The sequence below is a fragment of the Poeciliopsis prolifica genome, unplaced genomic scaffold (assembly GCF_027474105.1).
Source record: "Poeciliopsis prolifica strain line A6 unplaced genomic scaffold, Auburn_PproV2 SCAFFOLD005, whole genome shotgun sequence".
Classification (NCBI taxonomy): domain Eukaryota; kingdom Metazoa; phylum Chordata; class Actinopteri; order Cyprinodontiformes; family Poeciliidae; genus Poeciliopsis; species Poeciliopsis prolifica.
The window spans coordinates 13,945,698-13,972,970 of NW_026562380.1; the positions used below are offsets into that span (position 1 = coordinate 13,945,698).

At 38.1% G+C, this 27,273-nt stretch overlaps 3 protein-coding genes across 4 annotated transcripts in view; 2 read left to right on the top strand and 1 right to left on the bottom strand.

Annotated features, from left to right (window-relative positions):
• Positions 1-7,449, top strand: part of rgs7a (regulator of G protein signaling 7a) — a 54,160-nt gene extending 46,711 nt beyond the window's left edge. The window contains exons 10-18 of the mRNA XM_055029917.1: positions 1,943-2,017; positions 2,107-2,205; positions 2,452-2,513; positions 2,915-3,025; positions 3,145-3,270; positions 4,657-4,843; positions 5,079-5,168; positions 5,674-5,710; positions 6,654-7,449. Of these exons, the coding sequence (XP_054885892.1) occupies positions 1,943-2,017; positions 2,107-2,205; positions 2,452-2,513; positions 2,915-3,025; positions 3,145-3,270; positions 4,657-4,843; positions 5,079-5,168; positions 5,674-5,694 (771 nt within the window). The 3' untranslated portion in view covers positions 5,695-5,710; positions 6,654-7,449. The remainder of the gene's footprint in view (positions 1-1,942; positions 2,018-2,106; positions 2,206-2,451; positions 2,514-2,914; positions 3,026-3,144; positions 3,271-4,656; positions 4,844-5,078; positions 5,169-5,673; positions 5,711-6,653) is intronic.
• Positions 7,450-9,154: 1,705 nt separating this feature from the next.
• On the top strand, positions 9,155-18,736 carry grem2a (gremlin 2, DAN family BMP antagonist a). The gene is made up of 2 exons (XM_055029653.1): positions 9,155-9,507; positions 17,392-18,736. Exon 2 carries the CDS (start codon positions 17,393-17,395, stop codon positions 17,969-17,971), a length of 579 nt encoding a protein of 192 aa, XP_054885628.1. The 5' UTR covers positions 9,155-9,507; position 17,392; the 3' UTR covers positions 17,972-18,736.
• Positions 18,737-18,854: 118 nt separating this feature from the next.
• fmn2a (formin 2a) overlaps positions 18,855-27,273 on the bottom strand; it is a 37,665-nt gene continuing 29,246 nt past the window's right edge. For both annotated transcript variants that reach the window (XM_055029652.1, XM_055029651.1), the window contains 5 exons: positions 26,830-26,922; positions 22,053-22,104; positions 21,045-21,194; positions 19,701-19,782; positions 18,855-19,548 (listed from right to left, as the gene is read on the bottom strand). In XM_055029652.1, coding sequence (XP_054885627.1) covers positions 19,522-19,548; positions 19,701-19,782; positions 21,045-21,194; positions 22,053-22,104; positions 26,830-26,922 — 404 coding nt within the window. In that variant the 3' untranslated portion in view covers positions 18,855-19,521. The remainder of the gene's footprint in view (positions 19,549-19,700; positions 19,783-21,044; positions 21,195-22,052; positions 22,105-26,829; positions 26,923-27,273) is intronic.

The following is a 27,273-nucleotide window of genomic DNA, read 5'->3' on the forward strand; positions in this document are numbered from 1 at the left end:
TGTATGCAAAACTTACATTTTTTTGTAATGCATCTTTTAACTTACATGCCACATTTAGACTTTCAAATTTTTCCTTACAACATGAGAAAACTCAAAGGTTAAACAGATTAGGCACTGAACATGCGATAAAGCATAACACCCAATGGGTTTCTGTTTCACACCTTTCATTCCCTGTAGGGATGTATCAAGGTGTTTAATAAAGAAATAATGTTTTAAAAATGTAATCCACTTACAAGCACTCTATGGATTATATAATGTTACGTAGTTCCTGCAACATTTAAATGTTGTAAAGAAGCAAAGCCACTGCAGAGCCACTGACGTGTATTTGCCTTTGTCATACACATGAAATGCCACATCAATAACTGTCACAACCCATCAGCTTCAGTAGCGCTTTTTACCTTGTTCTCTGCACACTTGCTTTGCATTAGGATTTAGTTTTCTCCCTCCTGAGTTTAAAGGGTCTCCTCTGCTGTGTTTCTCCCAAAGACAGTTTGGCGGTTAATTGGAAAATAACGAGTTCAATTTATGCGTCCTTGGAGCAACATAATCAATATTAATTCAAATTTCACAGTGATGCTGTGGAGCTTCTTAGCTCCGTTTTTCTGCAAGAGGGCTAGATTATGACCATTTGTTCAATCAGCCAGAAGCTGTACTCTGAAAGTCTGAGTTTCTGCTCCTTGACTGCTTCTTTTTTTTTTTTGCATCAGCTGGGATATTTCTTGTTTAATTAAACACCATTTGACACATTACCTTAGATATCTCACTGCATGATTAGGCATTTTAGATTTGATTAGCTGACACTCATTTAGTCTAGGAAAAATTGCTCTTTGAACCCTGAAGTGGTGTAGACTGTAGAGGATCTGGGAAGCTTCAGGGAGATAAAATAAAGACCAAATAGGCTGTAAAACATTTTTTTTTTATATATAATTGAAAAGACAGAACCTTGTGAAGGCCTTAGGGGAATGGCAGAGAACTTTGCAGAACAAGACCAAGAAACTGAAACTACTGAACATGCCGAGTACATCTGATAAAGATTATTAAGTAGAAGAATGTGTCAAATATTAGTGGTACTCATTACAAATCTGGAATTTGTGGGAAAGCAGCAAGAAGAAAGTCATTGTTTTCCAAAATTTATGTGGAGAGCACAACAAACCCAGAAATTTTAATTAAGAATAGCGAAGGTTTATAAAAAAATTACACAAGTAAAAGTTAAAAGGCGTAAAATATATATATATATATATATATATATATATATATATATATATATATATATATATATATATATATATATATATATATATATATATATATATATATATATATATATATATATTTTAAGTAAATGTAACCAGTTACTGCCACACTCTGGGTTTGTTAAAGCCATAAGCTAATGTTTTTACTGATGAGTAAAATCTTCATACATATATTGGTAGTCAGCATCTCTTTTAGCTCAAAGACATGAAACAGCTCTGTGGCCCATCACCACAATCGCCTCTGACCATGAGTCCGCCATTTTCACCACACTGAAGTAAATCATCTTCACAAAAAATGTGATTTAATTTCTTATCTTTAGCTCCACCATACCGCAGGGCACCTATGAGTCATTTCAACTGTTATCTATCATTTGTATAGCCTTTACCGCCCAGCTTCCCTGAAAAACACAGAACACATCAGGTTAACAGTGGCTATTTGGTGTGTCGTCTCTAAACTGCTCCATCAAATACAGGCGGACTTCTTCTGCCAGCCAGAACCACTGGTGCATATGGAACCGAGCGCACTCTGCTGGTGCTACTCATATTACAGTTTTAAATAATAAGACAGACTTTAGCAAAAGAGAGAGTGTGACCTTTAGGTGAACTTGTACAAAAAAATTAAATAAAATGGGGAGGGGGTGGTTATGAAGGTCTACTATTTTAATGTATTTCTTTCTCTTTTATCACAGCCTGGTTGTGTGAATACAACAGAAGTTGACATAAAGAAGTCCTCCAGAATGAAAAATCCACACAAAACCAGAAAGGTACCCTAGTTCGTACACCGTTCTTGATCTTGCTAAAGATAGTCCGTTTTTTCAGAGCTAATGATTCTGATGCATGCTTGTCATTTCAGTCGGTGTATGGGCTACAGAATGACATCCGTACCCACAGTCCTACCCACACCCCAACTCCAGAAGCCAAACAGCCCACAAAAGAAGAGCTGCAAGATCAGGTTAGATCTGAAAACGGTTATCACTCTTTACCGACAGGAGGATCTACGAGCCTATTCTGTAAATTCTGTTTAGGAGGTTTTGGTCATTTCAGTGTGATTTGTTCATAACTTCTATTTTTATAAAATGGAGTAAAAATTGGGTTGAATATGATAAATTTAGTGCACTAAGTAAAATGGTCTCATCTGATGGATATAATTTCTTCTGTGAATTTACTCCATGCTTGTTGTTCCATGCTGTTGTTTCAGATCACCTTTTGGCAATTACAATTAGACCGGCATCGACTGAAAATGTCCAAAGTGGCAGAGAGGTGAGCAATGTTCCTTGTGTCTTCATTGAGTTTAGGCATCGATCTGTTTATTGAGGCATTAAAATGTTGTAAAATGCAGAGGAACCAAGGACTTTAGTGACCTTGACAAGAGTTTGGGTTTAGATAAAATCTTTCCTGATCCCACAATACTCGTGCATGTTTGTCATTTATTCAATAAAAAATACTGGTGTATTCAGAAAAAGTGCTTCTCTATCCTTGCATCCAAATTAGGTATTAATAAATACATTTTATTTCAAATTTTGAAAACTCTTGACACTGTAAATTTGCCTTTTATTTCTAAGAGAAGTGCATGTTTTCCCTCACAATAATTTCATTATTTACAGTATATTTCTGATTCGTCACAATAAAGTTTCTGTTTTGTGTTCTGTTGTTTGCGCTAGTTTACTGGGTTACACAGAGCAGTATGTTGAATATGACCCATGCCTCTCACCTCAAGACCCATCAAACCCCTGGATCTCAGATGACACCACCCTCTGGGAGCTTGAAGTCAGGTAGCTACATGGCCTCATCAAGTATTCAGTTCAATACCTTCACCTATGTCGCAAGACACTGCAGATTTGTATCTTTGTTTAAAAAAAGAAAAATTTCTGCTTTCGGTTTCCATTTCTAGCAAGGAACCAGGCCAGCAGAGGGTAAAGAGGTGGGCGTTTGGTATTGATGAAGTCCTGAAAGATCCTGTTGGAAGAGAGCAGTTCCTGAAGTTCCTTGAGTCAGAATTCAGCTCAGAGAATCTCAGGTACTTCAGAAAATACAGAAAACTTCAACACAATATACTTTTTATTTATTTGTATTTTATGTGATTACTTGAAGGCAGGTAGCTACATAGCTTCAAGAAGCTACCTGCATTGCGTTATCTATGTTGCAAGATAACGCAGCATAGATCGGTTAAATCTTGCTTTTTTATTGCAGTAGAGTGAAACAACCAGATCTCAGCTGGGTTGCTTTCTTTCTTTCACCAAAGCAGCTTTGACTCATCATAGTACAAACATAGGTCATCACAAGTGCTGTGTGGTTTGTCACCTAAAGTCTCTGATGCAGGGGCTAAATTATCATTTGCTACGGGTAAAGCTTTGGTGGTTTCAGGGCTGAACTTTAGATTTGACTGTTATCATCTGGGAAACTTCAAAGATTGTGAGACATCCCTCAGGCTCTGTATGTTTATTATAGCGACTCTGCACACAGCTGGAAGTGTTTAGAGTTGATAATGAATAATAGTGCAAGTTTTTTTTTTTTTTAGAGAGCAGGTTTATTTGTTTCAGTGTTTACGAGCTACAAGGATTATTTCTACTAAAGCGAATGGCAATATTTAGAAAAAAGAATATGAGAAAGAGTGTGTAATAATAAACCTGGACTAATTACCATTTCATAACAGGACAACACATGTACCATATACCAGGCATTTCATGCACACACATACCATGTTGCACACAGTCATGTCTTGCACTCACTGTCACTCACACATAAGGGTAATTAGTGGAGATCGATATTTTCTTAAGCCATTTTAAAAATGCTCTGTTAGAAAATCTATATAATTTGGTAAATCTGTTGAAAGTAACTTTGGAAAATATATGATGCTGTAGTTATATTTGGATATGAATATTTTTACTGTTCACATACCAAAGAAAGTGTAAAACACCAAAGGTCCGTAGAATTCATATAGACAGCAAATGGCTCATCAGCGCCCTCTGATGGTATGTGCCTGAACTGTAATTCTTCAAACACCACACACATAACTCAGTTCAACTAAAGTAAAATAACTGTTCATCACTCTTGTTTTAATTCCTTGCCTATATGTAAATAAACACATGTTTTTTGAAAGTTCCCTAGAAAAATCTCATTTGTAGTTTGTATGACAAGTCAGGTGTGGCTTTGCTGTGACAAGACGACGAGATTCAGGGAAGCAAAAGCAATTTATTTCCACACAAGCTGGTGTTTGAACCTAACCACAGTCTATTGTGGAAATCATAGTTCGGTAATCTATATGTAAAACTCAAGTGGCAAAAACACCAATTTGAGTTGGAAACAGTTTGTACTAGGTTATTTTAAGTAATAAACAAAGCAATTTAAGTACATTTTTAACAAATATGTCTGTCCTGTTTTTCTCTCTACTGTTGGGATCCAGGTTCTGGCTTGCAGTCCAGGAAGTAAAGAAGCGACCCATCAGAGAGGTCCCAACTCGTGTTCAGGAAATCTGGCAGGAGTTCCTGGCCCCCGGAGCGCCCAGCGCCATCAATGTGGACTCCAAGAGCTATGACAAAACCACTCAGAATGTCAAAGACCCTGGACGTTATGCCTTTGAGGATGCACAGGTGAGTTATAATGTAGCTACTTATAAGCAAATCCGCATTGTGTATTTCATATAGTTAGGTAGAAAAAGTTTGTCTCTGAATGTTAAATTATGTCAAAACTATTTTAAAAATACAGGTTGCAGTATGTAGCTTCCTACTGTTTGGTAGTTCAGCTGCATCTCTCATCTCCTTATCTAAAGTTTTCACTCTATCTGCTGTTTTCGTCCTTAATGTTCTCATTCTGTTTCCTCGACAGGAACACATCTACAAATTGATGAAGAGTGATTCTTATAGCCGTTTCATTCGTTCCAGTGCCTACCAAGAGTTGTTACAGGCAAAGAAGAAGGTACAAGAAAACACAAGTCTTAATTTCAGACATTGAATAATACATCAAATTACCTACAACTGTTAATCACAATATGGCACTGACAACATCTGGATGAAACTTGTTATGAATACCTATTATTGTTTAATGGAGCTCAGACAAAGGGTAATTTAAAACAAATATTCATTCAGTAGAAACTGGGACGCAGATACAGCAGAAATTCTTAGTATTATGTCGATGTGATTGTTGCAGCTCACCAACACTGATGTCAAGCTGAAAAAAAACCCCAAAAACACATGAAATAAAAGAGTGAGTAAACATAAAAACATGATAGTTAATTCAGAATAGCTGTAGTGTATTTATGTTCTTCAAACCTCCTACATTTTCCTTTGCCTGTCATTTTGGCAAAGGTTTCAGGTTTATATTTAAAAAGAAGACATTGCATTACCACCTGCATATGATGTGACTTTCAATTTCTGATCGAAATAAATGTAAATACATTAATTTGTCTTTTGTGTCTCCACAGAAAAGTAAAAATTTGTTCTGAAGTCTCTTACTTCCAGGTAATGTCTACAATAAAGTACTTGAATTGATGTATTCAATTCATAAAGTATTGCCATAAAGTATTGTCTATTTATGGCAATACTTAACAGACAATACTTGTTAAGTTGTGTTGCCATAAAGTATTCTCTGTTCGTCTATCAAGTAATGCTGCAACAGTGTTTATATGATGTTGTATCATATCTCATTCTACGCACTGAATATTTCAGCATGTTAAGATATATTTAATTATTGATGTTAATATGTACTCAAATGTGTACAAGTTTCTGGTATTTGAAGATTATAAATCTAAAGATGGGATGGATGACAAACACTAGCTGTGTTTCAAAATACAAATAAAAAAAAAAATATAGCCATTCATTTTAAATGTTGAATTAAGGTAGGTATATTGAAGTCAAATATTTAAAATGCAGGTTTTTTTATTCATTTTTTTAAATATTAGAGATTTACAGATCACTGACTAGCATGACAACCACCTGAAGGAGTTATGTTTACTAACTGGACAAATATTTAAATTTAGATTTTTGATCATCCAGTTTCAAAATAGTTTCCTGGTGCATTTGTTATAAATATATATTGTTTGTTAGTACAACTTTGGGTCTCCCTGTTCTGAGTTACTTTGGTCATTATTTAGTCACATGGACGTACCACATGCCCACAATACATTTTAAAGAGGAATTCTTTAAAATGTCACTTTTATATGTTGTAGTGTTTTTAAGACTCCTCAATTTGTATATCAAAACTAATTAAATCCTAAAAATATAGTTCATATTTAATTTGCAGGTTATCTGTTTGTCGAAGCATAAATAGATTATTTCTGATGACAAACATGACAAAGTTGATATAAAATGTGTTTTGGTACTTTTGCTCCATTAGTTAGCAGAAAACTGTGAGAAATATTTCACAACTTTCTTCATTGAAACTTGACTTTCCTCTTGAGCACAGGTGGAACCACTGGCAGGCGAGAGACTGTAAAGTTGTGTGCCATGCTAAAAATCAATGGCTTCCCTCTCCCCGGGGTACAAAGAAGGGGAGCCATCGCATCTCATCGTCCTCATCATCCGTCATCTACTATTGGCTCAGCCAGACAATGAGCCACGCTGCCTGTTCGTCTGTTGTCCACAAGATGTTGCATGTCCATGGAGAGGATGTTTCAGTCTCTCTCTCCTCTTTCAGTACCGATATTTCCAGTGTTCCCAAAAAGAAGGCACTGTTGGACTTGAGGGGAGTGAGAGACTACGAAACAAAATTGGAGAAAGTTCAATCCAGTGTCCCAGTTCTTTCCATGACAGCTACTCAGTCGGGGCATTTCTCTCACTTCCAGCAGAAACAAATGATGTCAGAGAGAAAAAAGAAAAACACTGAGAATCCCCCCCAAGACAGCAACAACTTACACTGATAACTTTAAACAATGTCATTGCTTTCCATGAGGTTACAGAAGCTTTGTCACGCTATGGGAAGTGTTGTGCAGAATGAATATACAAAATATATATACATATATATTATGATTCTGATTATTTATTGTGCATTTAGTTTGCTTTTCATAATTTGGTTGCACTACAATATTTAGCACATATGATTCTCAATGCACCTGTAAGGTCTCATCCAGATTTACAAAGACACTGTCTCCTGTCTTATGTAGAACATCATTCTTTGTTATTCTCTCCTGCATTTATTTTTATACCATATTTAAAGACACTTTTACTTACTTGTATTAATAAAGTTGATCCTCTATCTGTTACATTGTGGTCTTGTACTTTTATCCATGGAGTTTGCATTTCTTTTCTGGGGATCAATGCGCCTTCTGTCCGCTGTAACATGCAATGCAAAAATAGACACCAGGAGCTTTGAGTAGGGTGCGCACTTTTATGGTCAAACACAAGAGGGCGATAAGTTATTTCTCCATGACTTGGAAGACTGACCATCTTCACAGATCAGTAAATATACAGATAAATGTGAATTTGTCATGCAAAAGTGCCATCATCCTCCGGCCTCTGAAAAGGGTTATTGTTCATACGTTGGCCCTCTGATGTTTTGCAGGGTCTGTTGATGTTTCAGCTCTTTGATGCCAGAAGTGACCGTCTGTGTTTCCACTGTCTGTGCCCGGCAGTCAGTTTAGCAAGAACCACAAAACAGACAAACATCTTTGTCTCGACTGCATCAAGGAATGTGAACTGTGGGGTTTCTCAAAGCACGCTCTTCATAGATTTGTAGATGTGCATCCAATGATTTATGGAGTGGAGGTTATGAGACTTAATGTGATGTGGTTTTGCTGCCAATGGAAGGTTTGCAGAAGACCTTTGTTTTTCCAGTGTCCCTGCTTTTATTGTCTTTGGTGGCAAAGATGTAATGGCTGTCTGTGGAACTTACTTAGATATATAGACACCAGACACACACGCACATATTATATATATAAAACATGGGATATTCTTTTTTCCCTCATTCATGTGTCACTTTGCATTTATGCTAAAATGTATAATTTTGACTCATCTATTCTGAATAGGACTTCTTATTGCTATCTTTGCCTCTGCTCTACAAAAGGCCAGAAAAGCATAACGTGATGTTTGTGAGAAACAATTGACAAACCCTCTTCCAGTTCAGCGTTTAAGTTGACGATGCATTGATTATTTGCCATACATTTTGGTTTGAACATTGTGCAATGATAAATATAAGGACTGGATAAATAATTTTGTGACCTAACCCTAACTCTTCCTCAATCTTCTTCACAACTTTATATCGGCCCAAACTGTTGTGTTTTCTTATGATGCTAAGGATCAATAACAAACCTTCGTAGTCTCAATAACACAGATGTAATCATAGTGAAGATAATCAACAAACAGATGGTTATTATTATTATTTTTTAAAAAGGTGACCTTTGAATTCTATTTTTTTTCCCACTCGTTTTTATTTTAGGTTATCAGAATAAAGAACATACAATTTGCACGTTTTTCATATCTTTTAAATGTGAAAACCATGAATCCTTTCTACTGCACAATCATTCACTGATTTTTAAGGTGTTTTTCCTCATAAAATCCTAATAAAATACCCTGAAGTTTTAAGATGTAGCACAGTAAAACTTATAAAAGCTCACGGGAAATAAACCCTTCCGCAATAGCCACTGCTATTTCTCTTTCGGAAAGACTGTTATTCTTAGCCAAAGTCTCTATTCTGCATTGACAAGCTTGATCTCTCATTCAAGCGCTTGATGGATTAATTAGTCAGCCTGAAGTGGTTTTGCAAACAATCAGCCTTTTCCTCTGAAAACTGACTGGACCGGAGAAAAGACAGACTGAGTTATTTTGACTGAGACAGATATTCACAAAAGCAATGAATTTTGGTTCGATTCCCACAATGAACATGGCCAATAGGAAATAACCCTCCCAGTTTTAAGAAAGGAGGTGGGGTGCAAGGGATTCAAACTAAGGCAGGCTTTAAAGTGACTCAAACCCTCCCAAAGACTGAGTGCAGACAGTCTCCACAGCACTAAGAAGTGGGCTTACTGTGACTGAACTGCAGCTTTTCTTCTCAACCTAAAACAAAAAAAACAGAAAACCTTAGACTTACCGAAGACAGGCAGAGAAGGTGCTGCACACCCAGGACAATGGGACACTGAGCAGGCTTAGCACTTTTTACTGTATTTATTGTGAAGGAAAGAGGAACAAGGACAAACTGGAGGATACTAGAGATTATATTGCCATGGAAACCAAAAGCTGGAAGCGGACACAAGGACCACTGAAGGTGGATGAGCTCCCTTGAATGTATCTTCACGTCGTTATCCTGCTGCACACTGTGGTGAGAGGTAAATGGATCACATGTCATGCTTGAATATGGAGAACACATCTGTAAATGTTAAGGTTAGGGGTCAGAGAAGGATGTATACAAACGAGCAAGCTGAAATCCTCCCTGCCCTCCCTAAAATCATTTGCATACTCGTTGGTAGTAAACATTTCCGACTTCAAACTGATGTAAACTGTAAAATTGATTGGGTTTTGATTGATTATGTCACTCCTATTTAACACTCACATAAGGTGGTAACATTTTAATAATAAGCTATTTCACAGAGCATAAGAGGACACAGCGACATCATACCTTACAGTTTAATTGGGGGGGAAAAAAACTGTTCTTCTCTGAGCTCTGCTTTGACAATTCCCACGTGAATGTGAGACCGAGTGACTCACTGAGTCTCTTGGTGACTAAGCACAGAACCATGTAATTGGAACAGCACACATTCTGCAGTTATTCCATATTTCAGGTTTGACTCCCACCAGGGCCACTCAGTGTAAAGAAAAGAAAAAAAGTACACCTCTAAGGTGTCCGTTGGATAAAAGTGTCAACTGAATTACTGTAATTAGTGGCTGGAGGTTGCAGATAATTAGTGTTATGAGTAAGAGAATTAGAGAGTGATGACAGCAAGTTGTACTGTGTCTCTTAAAGAGATTAAAAGTATTTTCCAGCGAGCAGAAAAGAAGAGCAAGAGATCTAAAGATGAACACAGCACACTTGTGTTTTGCTTTTTAACCCCAGTGACTGCTCTTTATCTCGTTGCTCGTTCGAACAGGTGTATATTTACAGTTTGTCTGGGTCCATGTTGAATGTGTGCTAACACGTATCCAAGCGAGTGTGTGAACATATTTGTGGGTGAATGCGTGTGTTCCTACGGTATGCGTGTGGTGAATGGTGGGGAGTTTGCTTTCTGATCCTGCTTACAGCTCCGGCGACTGCACCACCTTGTACAACTCGCTCTGATGTCAAAGAGGATTTAGCGAACAGACACACCGCTGTTTCTTTAGTGACAGAAAGTTTCCCCCCGCCCCTGCGAGTCAGTTTTAAATGGACGTTTGCCACAGATACCTGGAGAAGATATGAAATGTGTGCCTTGAATGTCAAGAGGTTCCTTGAAAAGAAAAGCTAAGGCAAATGATTTAGATTATAGATTATGGAGTAAATCTAAAGTAATCTACTTGTGGTAACATTTACAACGTGAAGCAAATATGGTTATGAGGAGCTAGTATAAACACTGGCATGCAGAGGCTTGTCGGCTCACTACTCTCTGCTAAGTCATGCCTTCAGGGCAAGCATGAGAAATCTATTTAAAATTCTCTTTGGAGATTTAACAAATAGAGAGAACACAATTTATGGATGGTAATGCTGATGGCATGACATATTTTATGTGCAGTGTGTTTATGAGGACTCTTAAAAGGTTTTTTTTATATTTAACCTTAGAAGCACAAAACAGGAAAGAGTGAAAATAATGAAACATTAAAGGACATAATTTTACAACTGTGTTATAGTTTGCGGCAAATTTTTTTTCAGTCTCAGAAGTCGGAGCTCCAACTTTGGAACATCGCACCCAATCTGAGTTTGTCATTCTTGCAAATCAGGAAACTGGGTTTTAGAATAGAGCAGATTAGCCTTCCTTGTCATCACACTGAGAGGCACTGGATGCTCTCATCGAGTAGATAGTAATGGAAACTTTCAAAACATTGTTTATGCATTGGAGCTATATTGGTCACTGAACACTCATCAGTTCTGATTTCCGAAAAAAGGAGAAAATTTGACTTCACTGAGTATTGTAGTTGCTTTGCCAACTGCAAAGTCAGAAGATTCGGCTTTCTCGTATAAAATGTACAGTTATATTTATTTCTGTCTAAATTGCAGGTAAGAACATATGGCAGAAAAAAAAGGGCACTTAGAGAGTGAGAACTGAGCAAATATTTGCCAATGATAACATTACTTTTTAGGAATCAGTATAACGATGCCCATTCAAGACAAAAGTTGTGAAGGCAAAGCGTACAGGACCAATTTTACCTCGTAAATTAAACATTTGTGACATGAGTTATCTAATGAGGGGAAAAAAGTTAGAATAAGATTTATGAGTGTAGGATTTTGTAAGCCTAATAAATTTACTGTCGGATTTAAAAGTGCTCTATGACAAATTCAATCTACTTGCAATTCACCAATATGGAAATTGAATGCTGATTTAAAAAAATAATAAAAATCAATAAAAAAAATTTATTTAGTTTGACCACTATTATTACTCTGAATGTTTATGGGTTTCAAGATTGTCTTTTTCTTAAGCTATTGTTATCAGAATGATTTATGTAATAGAGCCACACAATGTTAATGCAAGTCTCACTTTTCTCCACATAATCAGTTTGTGATTTGCTTGTGCGAGTAAATCACAAACTCGCACAAGCAAATGCGAGTTTGCTTGTGCGAGAGAAAAGTTGTTGTTTTTTTTAATCAGAAAAATAATCCATTCTATTATTACTGTGAGAGATGTATATTAGACAGTGCAGCTATAAACGCCAACCAGAAATATTAGTGTCTTTCTCTTTTAGTGGGCATGACTCAATTTCAGAAAAGTGCTTTTTATAAGTCATTATCAACTTTGAAAACCAATGGACAATTGCGATTAACGTCCATTTAATTCAATCGATTAGTTTTTTTTAATGACTATTAAATAAAAAACTGCCGTTTAAAAGCAAACATCTTCAACTATGGGGATGGCTGTATTATCACGTTATCTCCAATTGCCTTCACTTTCCAGTAAAATATTTAATATTGCTGAGAGAGAGCCGCCAGCTTTTATACTTGCTACTACTTAATTTTGTGAGCATTAGATCAGGTTTGAGTGTCATTATTAAGATGGATAGTGATGACAAATGGCATCCCTGAGTGCCTAAAGCGGCCTTCTGGCAATGTTGGAATTAGACACATTTACATAGCAAAGCCCCCTAAAGAGCCTCCAACCACTAACTGTCAAGGAGCCAACAGCCAAGTGTAGTTTGGGGAAATACAATCTGCAAACACAGATAATGACATGGTTCCTTTTTGTGTAATTGGTTCAGGGTGAAAACATTTCATTTACCTCTCCATACCGTTCCCCCTTCCCCTCTCCTCCCTGCTATATTGTACATCCTGTGTATCTGTTTTAGTCTGTGTGAGACAGCAGGCATGTGGTTTAGGCACTGGTGTGTGTGGACCTTCGTGCATGTGCATGTGTGGCTAGCCATGAGTGATTGAGGTTTGTGCTCCACGGTGAATTAAATGCAGTTCTACTGTAATTAACTGCACTTACCAGTCTCTGTGTGAGACTTTCTGACGCACCAGTAATTGAGGCATCATGTTTTGTTTGTTTTAACCTGCCTTTGAAGAAATGCTGGGAAGACGTTACACATGGTTTAAAGGAAATACATCTGTGTGTACAAATTTGAAAGACTTTGAAAAGCTTCCCTCTATTCTGTGATGCAGTTTTCCAATATTTAGAATAGACATACATCCCAGAGCCAAGCTGGAAAGTACAGTAGATGATTGGAGAAGAGAACCCATTGTTTTCCAGACATAAACCTCCACTATGGCATTATCATGCCATTCTAAAAAATAAAACACAGCGCATTCCCACTCACGATAATGGATGTTTTCGAAGAAGGTTTGTGTGGGGCTCGACAGCCTCTCTGGTATTCGTAATTTCATTAGAGGCTTGAATTTTGGAACCAGGGTCTTCCACAGTTCAGTGAAGCAAATCCAAAGAATTTGTGGTTCTGGTAAAACATAAAGCTGTGTTTGCACACAATATTAGTATTTAGCATACGGAAAAGGTCCAGCTCAGTTTTGTCTGAAGATTAACACTGGAAACCACAGTCTCCTTCTGTCTCGATGACTGCGCCATTATTAGTGTCAAGGTGAAATGAAAAGGCAGACCGATTATTTAAATGTGGGTCTTTTGAATGTCCACAGAGCCCAAGAGATGTTGGTTTTATTTCCCAGAGGATTGTTTATCTCAAGCCCGCCTCATCATCTCATCCCTCTGCGTTTTACCCCCCCAACCACTAAGCACCCCTCCTCCACCTCAGGGCTCCCCCAAAGCCTCTGAATCCCAACCCAAAAAAAAACTCAATTTGTTTTCCCACAGAAACTGATGAGGAAAGGTTGCCAGGGACTGTTGTGTTCAGGATGAGTTTGGGGTAGAAAGGAACCTGAGCTGCCAGCTGTACGGATCATCAGTCATGTTCCTTGTACAGAGGTACATCTTAAAACATTGGAATGTTGTATCCAAAAGTCCAATATTTCTTGACAGTCATCTGTCAGTCACAAAAAGTGAAACTCACGTATTACATAGAAACATTACACAGACTGAGATATTCTAAGCCTTTTCTCTGACAAATAACGGAAAACCAAAATTCAGTGTTTCAGAAAATTAGAATGCTATAAAAATGATCATTATTTCAGACTTATTATGTGAAACCATGATCAGTTGATTACTTTTCATTTTTTTCAGCAATCTCTCATGGTGGGTCTGTAGGCTACACAAACATAGGGAATACTGCTGATTTGACAGATGTCCAGAAGACAGTCATAAACACCCTTCACAAGAAGGCGAAGCCATAGATGGTCATTACTGAAGAAGCAAGTTGTTCACATAGTTCTGTATCCAACCCAGTAGCAGAAAATTGAGTGGAAGGGAGAAGTGTGGTAGGAAAGGCTCCACCAGCAACAAGCATAGCCTTGAGAGGATTGTAATGGGCAACAGCTGTGCAACAGAGAGCTAATCTTAACCCACACAATGTGAGATGTGTCTTTCCTGGGCTTAGGAGAAAAGCAACATTGTTTCCCAATGGTCCAGAATCCTTTTGTCAAATGAAAGCAAATTCCACATTTAATTTTGAAGTCAAGAACTCAGAAACTGGAAGGAAAGTTGAAAGGCACAGTTGTCATGTTGCTTGAAGTTTCTACAGTATGACAAGTCGCATGAAGATGCTGATTTTATTTTCAATCTGGAAAACCTGGAAACTGCCTCGACTGCCCCGGGTACCAAAAGCTGGTTCGATGACCATGGTGTTCCAGTTCTTGACCGGCCAGCAAACTCTGCAGACCTCAATCACTTAGAAAATCAATGGGCTCTTGAATGGGCTAAGACACACCAGACCCAACAAGGCAGATGACCTGAAGGTAACCATCATGATCATGATCACCTCTTTTCTATGGTGCATTGATGCAGTAATTTATGCAAGAGGAGGCCTACCCAAGTTTTTACTGCATAGAAATTTACATCATAGAAATCTGGCATTTGTGCTTAAAACATACAATTTCCGAGACAGGAACTTCTTTATCTGAAAGACAAATATAATTTAATAATAATTAAAATTGAACAAATGAAAACATTGAACTATTTTACGCTATGTGTAATGACTCACTTTAAAATGACTTTCACTTTCTCAAATGACTGATAAGAAGTATTATACTTTTATGCAATATTTAAATTCTTTGAGACACTACACTCACTGACAATCCCGTCAGTCTTCAGTCTTTACTGAAATAGACTTTGGATAATCTCCAAGTTGCAGGGAATCTCCGAGAGTACAGGAAGAGAGGACACTGAGTGAATGCAGATGCTGATCCGCAGGCAAGGGGTTCCTGCATTTAAAATGGCTGTCATCAGTGAAGAAGTTGATGGAGCTTTTGCTAAATGAGACTTTTACATGGCAGATAGATCACTGCGGGAAAAACAGAGGTCAGACTCCTGGATGCAGTAGGTGATGAAAGTAGCCAACAGGAGACTTCCTCTCCAATTATTTGAACCTCTTGACTTGTGTGTGATGGTGTGGCATCCTAAGAAAAAAGAAAAAAAAAAGAGATGCGTCTGCATGCAACATCTTTACAAGACGAGCTAGCAGCTGCTGTCTAGCTTATGGAAACACTGCTGCAATTACTCAAAGAGCACGGGAAGAATATAAACATAAAAGCCTTAAAAACAAAGTGGATTGTGATAAAGTAATTTGTTCCATGTCAGACTGAGGTGCAGGTCCAAGAAAGGAAGAAAGGCGAGCGTACAAATTTGCACAGCAAAGAAGAGTCTGCGAGTAGCAGCAGCCGCCAATGTCCTTGAGGCAGTTTGGTTTCACATCAGAAATTCTGACTTGATGTCATGCAATGCTTGTCAAGAGCAACATCTGTTGAAAAGATGCTTGAGTGATGGTCAAAAATGTGCTGGCACAAATACTGACAGTGCGCACTCAGGCGGATACTCCATCCTGAATGGCAGAGAGATCATTTCTCCAGATCTGGCCCTAGTATCATACATAATGGCATTTATGGACACTGTGGGTCACTCTTAGTTCAGGTTTCTCCACAGTATATCACCACAGAGTAAAAAGAAAAAAGTCGACTCCCAAAGGGGAACTGTACAATTCCTCAACTCTTCCCCTAATAACATGCAGATGGGCTTCTCTAATGCTTGTTTACATATCTGCTGCATAGTTCATGAGTAAAGTAAGCAAAGACCTAATTATTTTACTCAGCAACGGGACCAATAAAATCAACTTCCCCTTCTCGTTATGGGTGTTTAAGTGTATCCTTTGATGGTCGGGTTTTGTTTATTTTTGTAAGAGTCGCAGAGCCGAGAGGAAAGCAAATACAAGTAATGACACAGAGATGCTGACAAATGGGGGCCCTGGTGATGGATTCACTTTCTGAATGATGCCTGCAGGGTTTCACTGCAAAAAGGTGGTTCACCTTTAATAGGCCTACAACACTTACAGACATGTTTGAAAGGGTGCGACTGCTTAACCTCGTTCTGCTGAAAACCCCCCAGCTTGTATCAAATGAAGACCATCTTCATTTAATATACAACCAAAATGATTAGTCCATTAGAAGTTAATGATAAATGGACTAAGTCTTTGCAGCACTTTTATGGTGATATGGATTACGTGGGGTGATTTACAAAAGAGCCACATTTAAACATGTGCATGCATTCATACCCAGATGCTCAGTGCAGCAGGGACACTGGGTTCAGAGTCTTGTACATGGGCACATCATGTTGAGGGGAATAGTGTGGAATTAAACCCACTGATTGTGGACAATATCATAACAAAACCCCAGTCTCAAAACCTCAGTCATTAATGCACCATCACTGCTTCATGAACCGGTGTCTGTCGTCATCTCTTTCATTGGCCAATTACATACTCAGGAGGTGAATATTGGAGATTAGGCTACACCAATGAGATTAGGTTACATCAATCTCTCCAAAAGAATTTATGCACCTAACAGAAATGTACAAATATAAAAAAGTTTGTAAAAAAAAGCTTTAAAATTGCAAACATAACCTTTTAAAGTTCATATGATGTACAAACTCCTTTGAGATTTGGAGTTGTTTAGTGCTGGCAGAAGTAGATTTGGGCCCATTCCCTCTTACATAGTGGTAATATCCAGATTCCTTAATGAATCCTGGTTACTCTGAGCCACTCGCTGCATTGGACTGATATACTTTCATTCATTTAGATCAGTTGTTAGTCAGCACCACATTCACTCCTAAACAAAACAGGTATCTCATTTCATCCTCTGCTCCTTTTTGGACTTGAGGATTTTTTTTATGTGCGGTACCATTTGCACCATGCATAAATTTGCCTTGAATACTTGACAGCAACCTCACATGACGACTCAGATTAATGAACGTCTTAGACTCAATTGTCAAAAGTGATTCAGTAGGAAATGTGAAATATTAGCCTGGGTAACTCAGGAACCAAACAGCATTAATCTTGTACTTGTTATATTCCACATCCAGAGCTGACTAATCTAGAATTATACTGAAAGAAATTTGCAACAAAATCTCTCCAAAGTTCTCAGCAAATTGCATCTTTTTACCTCACATTTCACTGTATTTTTTATCTTTATTTTTTTGCAGAATGCTGTGGAGAATCACCATCCCCATCCTCCTGGCTGGGTTCTTCTGCGTCATTGCAGAGGCCAAAAAGCTCCGTCCCCAAGGCTCAATACCATCCCCACACAAGGCCAAAGGAAACCTGTCTGCAGATCACCCCCACAGACTTTTGCAGCAGAAACCAGAAGTCCTGTCCTCAAGCCGAGAGGCCCTAGTTGTGACTGAGCGGCGTTACCTCCGAAGAGACTGGTGCAAGACCCAACCTCTTCGCCAGACAATCAGTGAAGAGGGTTGCCGCAGCCGCACTGTGGTCAACCGCTTCTGCTACGGCCAGTGCAACTCCTTCTACATCCCGCGGCATCTGGGTCCCAGCTCGAGTCATGGACACAGTCGAGGTCAAGCTTCAGGGTCGGGAAGAAAGGGCCACAATAAAGCCCAGGAGCCTTTCCAGTCCTGCTCCTTTTGCAGGCCGCATCGCATCACACAGCTCACAGTGCAGTTAGACTGCCCAGATCTGCAGCCCCCCTTCAGACACCGCAAGGTGCAGAGAGTCAAACAGTGTCGATGCATGTCTGTGGATGTGACCGGTCATGGAAAACTGTGAAGGACTACCTTAAAAAAAAAATTGTTGTCAGATTACTTGCCAAAGTAAGGGGTGAGGATCATTGTTAAGTCACAGTAAAAAAAATGGCTTGTCCGGCAAAAACTGAACATAAGAAACCTGTGTGATAAAGGCAGCATTGAACTAATCAGAGATTTACAGCCAAAGATGTCTCATCACTTTAGAAATCATTTTTGTTCAAGTAAAAGTTGGTAGCCAGCCATCTGGGTGGCACAGTGGAGATGTTTTCTCTTCCAGGTGTAACAGATTTTATATTTTGAAGGGATGCAAGTTTAATGGACACAGGGTGATCATGCTGACCACTGCATCTTCAAATTATATTTTCTGTGCAGTGCAACTAGTTTGTTTTTTTAACATGAACTGTTTCATTGCAAATGAACCTTGCCAGTTTTTGCCTTGTGTGCAGTCATACCATTACTTTTCGGCATCTTGATTGAACTGAAGCTGTGTTAAGTTGATATAGAGAAACTTCAAGTGCCAAGACAGTGGCTTCAACTTGTTTGGACTCAATTTGACTGTAAAATATACTGTAGCTTGTGTAATGGTTGTGCAATGAAATGTATACAGTATGATATATGTATGTGTGTAAGTATATTTCTTTAAAATATATTAAATCTATTTCATATAAAACAACTCCCTTTAGAGTGCATGCACTTGTGTATCAAAAGAGGACAATGTTAAATAACCAGCAGTTTCAATGCAAATTTATATATTTGATTTTATTCAATAAATATCACTTTCTATGTTCGATGTTATTTAAAAACAGTATTGGTATTGTTCATGTAAAAAAAGAAATCTGATCAGGATTCAATTGCATGTCTAATGTAAAGGGATTCACACTGTCACACAGCTAGAAAGATAATTACATGGGCAGGTTTGTTTTTAAAATAAAGTATATTAATAAAGAAATGCTGTTCAACTGGAAAAACATAGAAATCATCAGATCACACCATGTGGATATGTGGGTTCAAGTAACCAAAGGTAGTAGAGGAGGTGCTGCTTCTAAAACATTTAAGCCGTCAGACATTTCTGATACTTGTGTGAAATTGACTAAACCCAAACCACTTTAACCCATGTAAAATCAGTTATTGTCTTCATCATGCATATTATTTTCGTGAGAGGTTTGGAAATATAAGACCTGTTTTGCATTGTTCATCTGCTACCTCTGGCCTTCAATAAGGCACCATGTTCCCATATAAAAATCTAAGATGTGCCTTTCACCAGACCTAAAAATAAAATGTTTTATGGGATAAATATATGATGGGGAACTTGCACAAAAAAAGTTGAAACACAACTATACCAAAGTTTTAAAAAAATAGATGCAATTTGGAAATAATGCTAAAAAGACTATGTTAATAACATATTCCTGCTAAAATAACTTAAGATTTTTGTTTGGTTGCAGATTAGTCTTTTGTATTAAGTCCACTTAAATTCAAGAACCGACCAAGTAATTAAAACAAATCATTCTTAACATCCTCCATGGTAGATTGTGCTCGTGCTAAAAGCTCAGCGGCTGTCATCCATTTTCTGCTTCATATCTTCTTACCCAGCTTTGCTTTCTGTGAAATACAAAAATAGATGGGAGTTATTTACACCCAACAACCTTCACATTTTATATGGAGACAGACATTTTCAAGCATCCCGGTCTTCTCGTGTGAGAAGACAGAAAGAGCAGAAAGGTGAAGAAAAAAAAGAGAAGAAAATGGCGTACTATTCCAGTTGCATTTTTGGTCGTCACATTGTAGGTGGCTTTCTGTCGGGCTTGTTTGAAGCTCTCCTCTGCCTTTTTAACCCTGGAAAAGACCAGCAGTGGTGACTGATTCAAGAAAACATCAAGGGCAAATAATTATGAGGACATGGCTTCACACAACTGATTATTTGTAGACAATTCAGTCTGTAGTCATATGAGTAATAAATGTAGTTTGTAAAGATGTCAGCCCTCGTCTGTTTTGATTTAGTGTTTATTGCAGCGTGCAGTGAGAATATTAGTCGCCCATGTTGGCTTTGAGAAAGTACAGCAAGTTACAGGCAACACAACTTTACCATTAGATGTCTAGTCTTTACTACAGTATGTGCCAGGACTAACTAACAATGCAGCACAGGCACAGGTAAGTGTTTGTTATTCTTTGGGGATGTGAAATGGAAACAAAGAGAATAAGAACTGGGATGACTGCCTGTGGCAAAGAGCAAAAAGTTAATGCTTTCAAATTTGTTTTTATCCTTTCCTTCTGAACAAGCAGCCCCCAGTGTTATCCAACTCCTTTTTCAAATATGTTATCACGATTCAATCTTTATTGAAAATAATGGACCAATTTACTGTTTGTTAACATAAGCAACAACATCTTTGTATTCATCAAACCACTGGAGGCTTACTGGAAGGTGCGTGAGTGCATTTGGTTTTGGAGTGACGACAATGATTTGGATCATTTACGCTCTTTTTTCCTCATGAATTTGAATGAAACTGATACGATCTTTAGTCAGCACGAGATGGACTGCAAGTTATTAATGCCATAACTGATGTCAGGGAGAGTAACCAAAGTGCAACAAATTTTGAGTCTTTAATAATGGTCCAGGGTCAACAAGAATTAATCATTGTCATGAGGTTTGTATTTCCTTGAAAGACAAAACAGACATCTCCGGAGTGTCACGCAAAATAAGTTATATCACTTAAAATCTTCATAAAATATGCATTTTATGAAGATTCTGATGATAACATATGTAAAGAAAATGTGAAGTGCATTTTATGGTCTCATCTGACTTAACATTTGTGGCATACCTTGCATGGATTGTTCATATGGGAACTAAGTACAAGAACAAAGTAGGGGTTTCAGAGCAAAGGGCGCTTAAAACAAAACTTCACTACACTTCTATTTGTAAAAAAATATTTTAAACATCTGCCTCTAAAAGCATGTCCTCCTTTGTGTCTATTACACAAAATACAAATGCATAAAAAAATTGCCCAATGTCAACAAAACATGAACATGTTTAATGAGTAGGAATACGTTTGTAAGACACTTGTTTTAGTTAAAAATATCACATTGTAAAATGTTCTCACCGTTCCTGTAATAACAGCTTATTCTGCTTCTTCCAGTGTTCCTTAAAATCTGAAGAAAACTCGTGCCAAATGCAGAAGAATGTGTTGGGTGATACTTCTTTCTCTCCTGCCTTGGGCTTTACTGAGAACGACACACTCAACTCCAAAAAACTGAGGACAAAGAGCAGAAATATCACTTCAAGGCCAAACTATTACAACAGCAGATTAGAGAAACTTGTACTTAGTCTTGTGAAATCTGGCAGAACAGCAGAAATATGCGAAGCATAAAAGTTGATCTTGGAATAATTCGGTTTAGCCGACATTTGATAGTGGAATGTGGAGAAGGTGAAGACTGACTGTGGATTTCGGACTTGGAAAGCCAATTTGTGCCAACGTTGTCATATCAGAAACAGTGTCCATGACCGAAACAGAACTCGTTACAGAATGTACTTGCCTTCTGCCCTATTAGCTTTCTCCATTCAAACTTTGCTAATGCTCCGACTGGAAAAGTGAAAGTGTATGACTAGGAGAAAAAGACACATCCACCAAAAGAAAACAAGTATATACAAGTGGATGACACATGTTCAAGTGTTAAATGTGGCAGCCATTTGCAGTGGATCAATATAACAGACAGGTTGGCCTGGCTTTGTTTGGAGTGTGCTATAGGAACGCATTCCTAGCCAGCAGAAACAGAAGCCTGGAGCCACGGCTGTCTACTCCTGCTCTACTTAGATAAACAACGCAGACAACGCATAGGGGCCCTCAAGTCTGCTGAAGGCCTGGCAGGACGGCCTGTACCTTCCAAGCAGGAAGCATAAACATCGACAAAGCAGAAGGCATATAGATCTCTAAAGTATTAAAAAGTTGCATTTACAGATGGGTTGAATTGCATTACCACTTTGTTTAGTTAATTGTCTTATGACAAATGTTTAAGAGTTGACAAAACACCAAATGTGAAATAATAATAATACTAAAAAATACCCTTTTTTAAGGTTACCATGGGAAAATGTTGAAGAAATTGAGTCTTACGTCTTCTGAGTGTCTGCTAGCTGCTTTTCCTGTGTTTCTAGTTCAGTCTTGGCTGTAGAGAATAAAAAAGGATGTTAAATCGCTTGTGTCTAAACATTAGCACAAATGTTTCATTTACGATTCAAAGTGCACATTAAAAAAATAAATGAAAACATCGAGATGTCAGTGTTCAGTTGAGCTGTCACTTTCAGGTTCAAATGGTGTGCCACCAGATTAAGAGTAAGAATGTCATGACTGTTGCACAACTGATGAATGGCAGATGGGAGAACAAGAGGTTCTTTGTCGAGTGTTACTTCAAATGGAGACAGGTGACTGCGTGTACATACCAGAGAATGTTGCACATAATGATAAACCAGCAGCAGCTATGTGTGAAAATGCCACATCACAAGCCCGGGTCAGTAAACATTAGATTTCACATTCATAAGTTTAAAAAGAACTGCTCCTTAAATTGTTAGATGCTTAAATGTCGTCCCTGTGGGCCGCAGTGTTTTTAACATGTTATGCGATATACAAATATAGGATTCGCCATTATGGAGGACATATTTGAAAATTCAGCGTTGAAGAGAATGTAGCACCAGCTCTTTGACTAATAATAAAAGATCTCATTAATGGAAATCTAAGGGTCCAGATTTTATAATCCTGGCAGCAAGTTATTTGTGATGGATTAAAAAAAATGTTTTGGTCCTCATCTAAGGGCCCCATCTGAACAATCATACTGGGGCCAGGCCTGGGAAAGAGACTTGCTGGAAAGCATGTGGTCAGACAGTTCATAAACCAAACAAACTGCATGGGACCACCCTCCTGTAGACACAACATCTGAAGGAGGTGTTGCAAGGATTTGTGGCTTTGTGGATTCACCAAGGGGGGCAAGAATCTGTCTGCACCAACTTGGCTTGCTTGAAACACTCAAGCTTTGAGATTCCCATATTTTTCATAGATGATGGTGATTCATGTTTAAGTTAGCAGAGGTATCCTTTGTGTCTTCCAGTGGTCTTGTAGCAGGGCGTCTCCATTGCTCTGAGGAGACTACAATGCACAGGAGCTCAGCTGAACCACCAGTATTGATGGTATGTATTCTAAATACATACATGCATCCAAGAGTCCAGTGATAGTGTGCTTCAAATGCCTGACAAAGGCTCTACTCCAAGAGATCTTGAACGCCTACCTTTGTCAGTCCTTCTCTGGTTTACCAAAGGAGACGGAGACAATGGCTCCAAGTGGGTCATGTTTATTTCTGTGGCCGTGGAGTGGTTGGTGGCAGTTGTAAGCATAACATTTGAAACCTGTGGTAGGACGCTTGGGTGTAGAGTTCTGTCATAGTTGATGAGAGTAAAAAAATAAAAAATAAAATAAAATAAATTCTACCTTCTGGAGTAGAAATGCAACAAACACCAATGGAATCAAACTGCATTTTGCAACATCCGTGAGAAAGTCTACTCTGGGCCACAAAGGGCAGAACTGATAGCTGATTTGGGATGAGCAATGTGGTTTCTATTTTATTGGAATGTGGGACACATAATCAGCCGTTAACCTTTGCACAGACACTGAAATGTAAGCAGGAGATTATACCATTGTTTGTGTTTTGTGGCCTTTTAAAAGGCTTACAATTATAACTGTTAGTGGGTGGGTGCTTGAAGAGGTTTTTTGGGCCACACTGCTATGGAATATTTGCTGCAGAGCCGGAGCGTGATTTGCATCTGTAACAAGGCAGATTTGTCTCCAAAAAGTGCTGGGTCTACACCAGGGCAGCCCTTTGTTGCCAGTTCTGTTCATAATTTTCCAAACATAAATTTAAAGCAAGAACAAGGAGTGGAAGGTTAAGAGGAGGCCTCAGAGCAGACTCGGGATTTGCTGAAGATAATATTTCTTTCAAAAGCCAGATAGAGCAAGATTTGGGTATATTGTCAAGAGAACTGCCTCTGAACCCTGGATAAGTGCTAAATACACACTGGTTCTTAATCACTGTACAGCTTACAGTTATGTCCCTGCTGCTACTTAATTTATTCAGAGATACAGAACATGATAAATGTGACTTTCTATAAAATTAGTAGAAATTTGTGTCTCTGGAACAAACATTTCATAAGATTTTACCAACAATGCATTGAGAATCGCTTCCACTTGCACCTTTTGTTGGGATTTTGTTTCATCACAAATGGTGCAGAATTGCAAAAAAGAAGATAAATATTTATAATCCAAGTGTTGCAACCGGCTTTCTCTGATACCCTCAGTAATAACATGCATTGCAACCAATTATCTTTTGAAGTCACTTAATTACAATATGGAAATCACTGGAGGCCTCAGAGGTTTGTTAGAAAACATTAGTTTGTTAAAAACGTAATGAATACCGCAGCAGTGCACGTTCTCCTGAACACACCATTTCCCCCAGTGAAGCATAGTGGTGGCAGCTCTAAACTGTGGGGATGGGATATTTTCTGAAACCTTGCAAAGGTCCTATCTTTATGGTATGATTCGGTTTGAGTAATGTCTTCATCCACAAATCATTTTGAGCCAACAACTATCAGCATGTCTACTACTCGTTTGACAATATCGAGGTATGAAACCTTAGAGTTTTTCATGTTTAGGTGTTGATTTAAGCATGTTCACTTAGGTTTTAGCTGGTTGAAATGAAGTGAAAGCTTCATGTCAATCTTACTACCAGTCTTTACATCCATCAGAAACAGATTATCACATGATTGGTGCTCTTGTGCTGGTCATATTGACTCCATCAAAGACCAGCATGCATGAGAATTTGTGAAGTGAGCGGAGAAAATCAAGCTAGACCAAACAGCCAAGCTCCAACAAGTCCGCTCCCACTGTTATTCTGCGGTTAGTTTCATGGTCAGAAAATAAACAAAAGTGGTTTCAACTGTGGAGCCAGAAACAGTTTAACCTCAGGCTCTTTAGAAATTACAGAAATAACAAAAATAAGACATTTAGCCGTTGCTTTTACCCCCTTTCCCCTCCACCACTGCAATAGAGGAACTCAAAGAATCCCATCTGGAGGGCTCTGATACACACATCCATGCTGTAGTGCTTACATTCTGCTCTCAGGGGAAAAACCTCATCATTTGCATCAAAGAGAGAGCTCCTATATTTGTCTCAAACACACAGCGGAGAAACACGAAAAGAGACGGGACGGAGGTAGAAAAAAAAAGTGGGCTGCTTTCATTTGGAGACTTCCTTTAAAATGAACATTGAACATTACTGCTGAATAACATGTGCTATATATTATTCTCTCATTTAAATATAAAAGAAGTGGAAGAGTATGAGTTGAGACCTTCAGGAAGGCCAGCCACAGCAAGCTGAATTTATGCAGGGTCAATGAGAGGGCTACATAAAGAATGTCAATTGGCCTGTTCTGTTAAATCAAGCATTAAATGTTAGGTCTTACCCATTTGATGTAGATTAAAATACCCTGACATTGTTTAACGTGTTCAGTTTTTACGATAAAAGCCTCAATTCTCTCTGCCTGGCATCTTGTTGATGTGACTTGCAAAAACTGAGTGTTCAAAGTATGTCTAGACACATAAAGTACTTGTAGTGTCACTAACCATCAATCGTTTCTGGTTTTTATCCTGTGCCAAAGTCATGTCACTAGTTGACCTTTGGGTGGGATGTCATCACTGTGGGTCAGATTAGAGAGGTGTAATAGTTCATCCATGAGCAAGATGACACAAGATTTTGGTAACAATTTTGGAACTGGAAACAGGAATGGAATAAAAAAAAAAAACAATAATTTGGGGAAAACTAATAACCTAGATTTATGTTTGGACTATTAGATTATAAACTGTCTTACAAAATCTGCAGCCAGTGTACAATAACTCAGGCCAAGTAATGCGTTACGATTTTGACAACGTCGGGTTTGACGAACAAACTAAGCTTTCTTAATAAATCTAGTGGACATGGAGAAAAAATACACATATGTCACACAGTCTCTTTTTTGAGTTTGCTTTCCAGTTATTCCTGTTTCTAATGGATCAACCTGGAAGTCAATATTTTAACTTTTTTTCTCAATATATCCCTGGTTTCACTTGACAGTGAAAGATTGACAAGCGAAAAACCTCATTATTTGGTCACAATGTCTGTTTGATCAAAACATAAAAAATTGCACTGTTCATATTTACTCATACATTGTAACAATCTGTACCCAAACTCTGATTTGCTCCCAAAGGAACCAAATGGTTCCAGGATTTTTTTTTTTTTTTTTTTTTTTTAGGAAAACAAACACAAACTGTTTAAGGTTGAAAGCATTCTTTCTTTTGCCCTTATGCTGCTGTGAAAACCAAACTTTTTCTGAAGGTCTCATGTGACCCACATCCAGGTTTTATCTAGAAAGGTCTTCATGTTTCCTTTATACCCTTGAAAACACGACATTTGCTTCAAAATGAATTGTTTTTGAGGTTGAATACATCGTCCCTTTGCCAAATGAATGCCACATCTTTCAGTTCAAACAGCTCATCTGGCCAGAAAACTGTTTACTAAAAAGCATTCTTCTCTGTCCGTGCAGCCTTTTTTGAAGGCTGATTGAGTTCTTGTTTGTTTGTCCATGTCACATAGCCCTTTCTGCTTGCAATAGAAAAAAAAAATCCAAGCAGTGCAACCATTTCAGTGCAATGTTTATGCCCTATTGTTTTTTGTCAATAATGGATAAAATATGGTACAAATTGAACTTTGAATTATTTATTTATTACTTTTTTTTCTTGCATGGTCTCTTTTATTTTTCTTTTTTTTTTTTTTTTTTTTTTAATTTGACGTAGTGACGTTAAAATAGACTCACCTTGTGTTAGAAAGTCCTCCATTTTTTTCTTGAAGGGTTGCAGGTTCTCTTCAGAGGAAACCTTGCAAACTTTTTCAGTTTCACCCAAGCATGCTGAAACAGCAAGACAAGGATGCAATGAGAAGGAAATAGTTTTTAAAGAGAAACACCATCCCATCAAGCACTTGTAAGGCAACTGCAAATTCTTATTGTGCTTGAGCCAAGCCGAGGTTTCTTCAATACATCTCTGCTGAATAAGTAAATAAGTAGCTGTGAAATCATAATGACTACTAGGAAACCTTTAGAAACTAGGTAGGCCTGAACCCGTGGAGAAAGCTGTTGTCATGCTCCATCTGCAACCATAACAGGTACTCAAATTCAGCTCAACACTCAAGAGGCCATGAGTTAAGTGAACGGGGAAGCTGGGATTGGGAAATTTATAGTCCATGCGGTAAGTCAGCCAAA

Excerpts from the sequence above, each read along its gene's own strand:
- grem2a (XM_055029653.1), top strand. The coding sequence starts at position 17,393 with ATGCTGTGGAGAATCACCATCCCCATCCTCCTGGCTGGGTTCTTCTGC.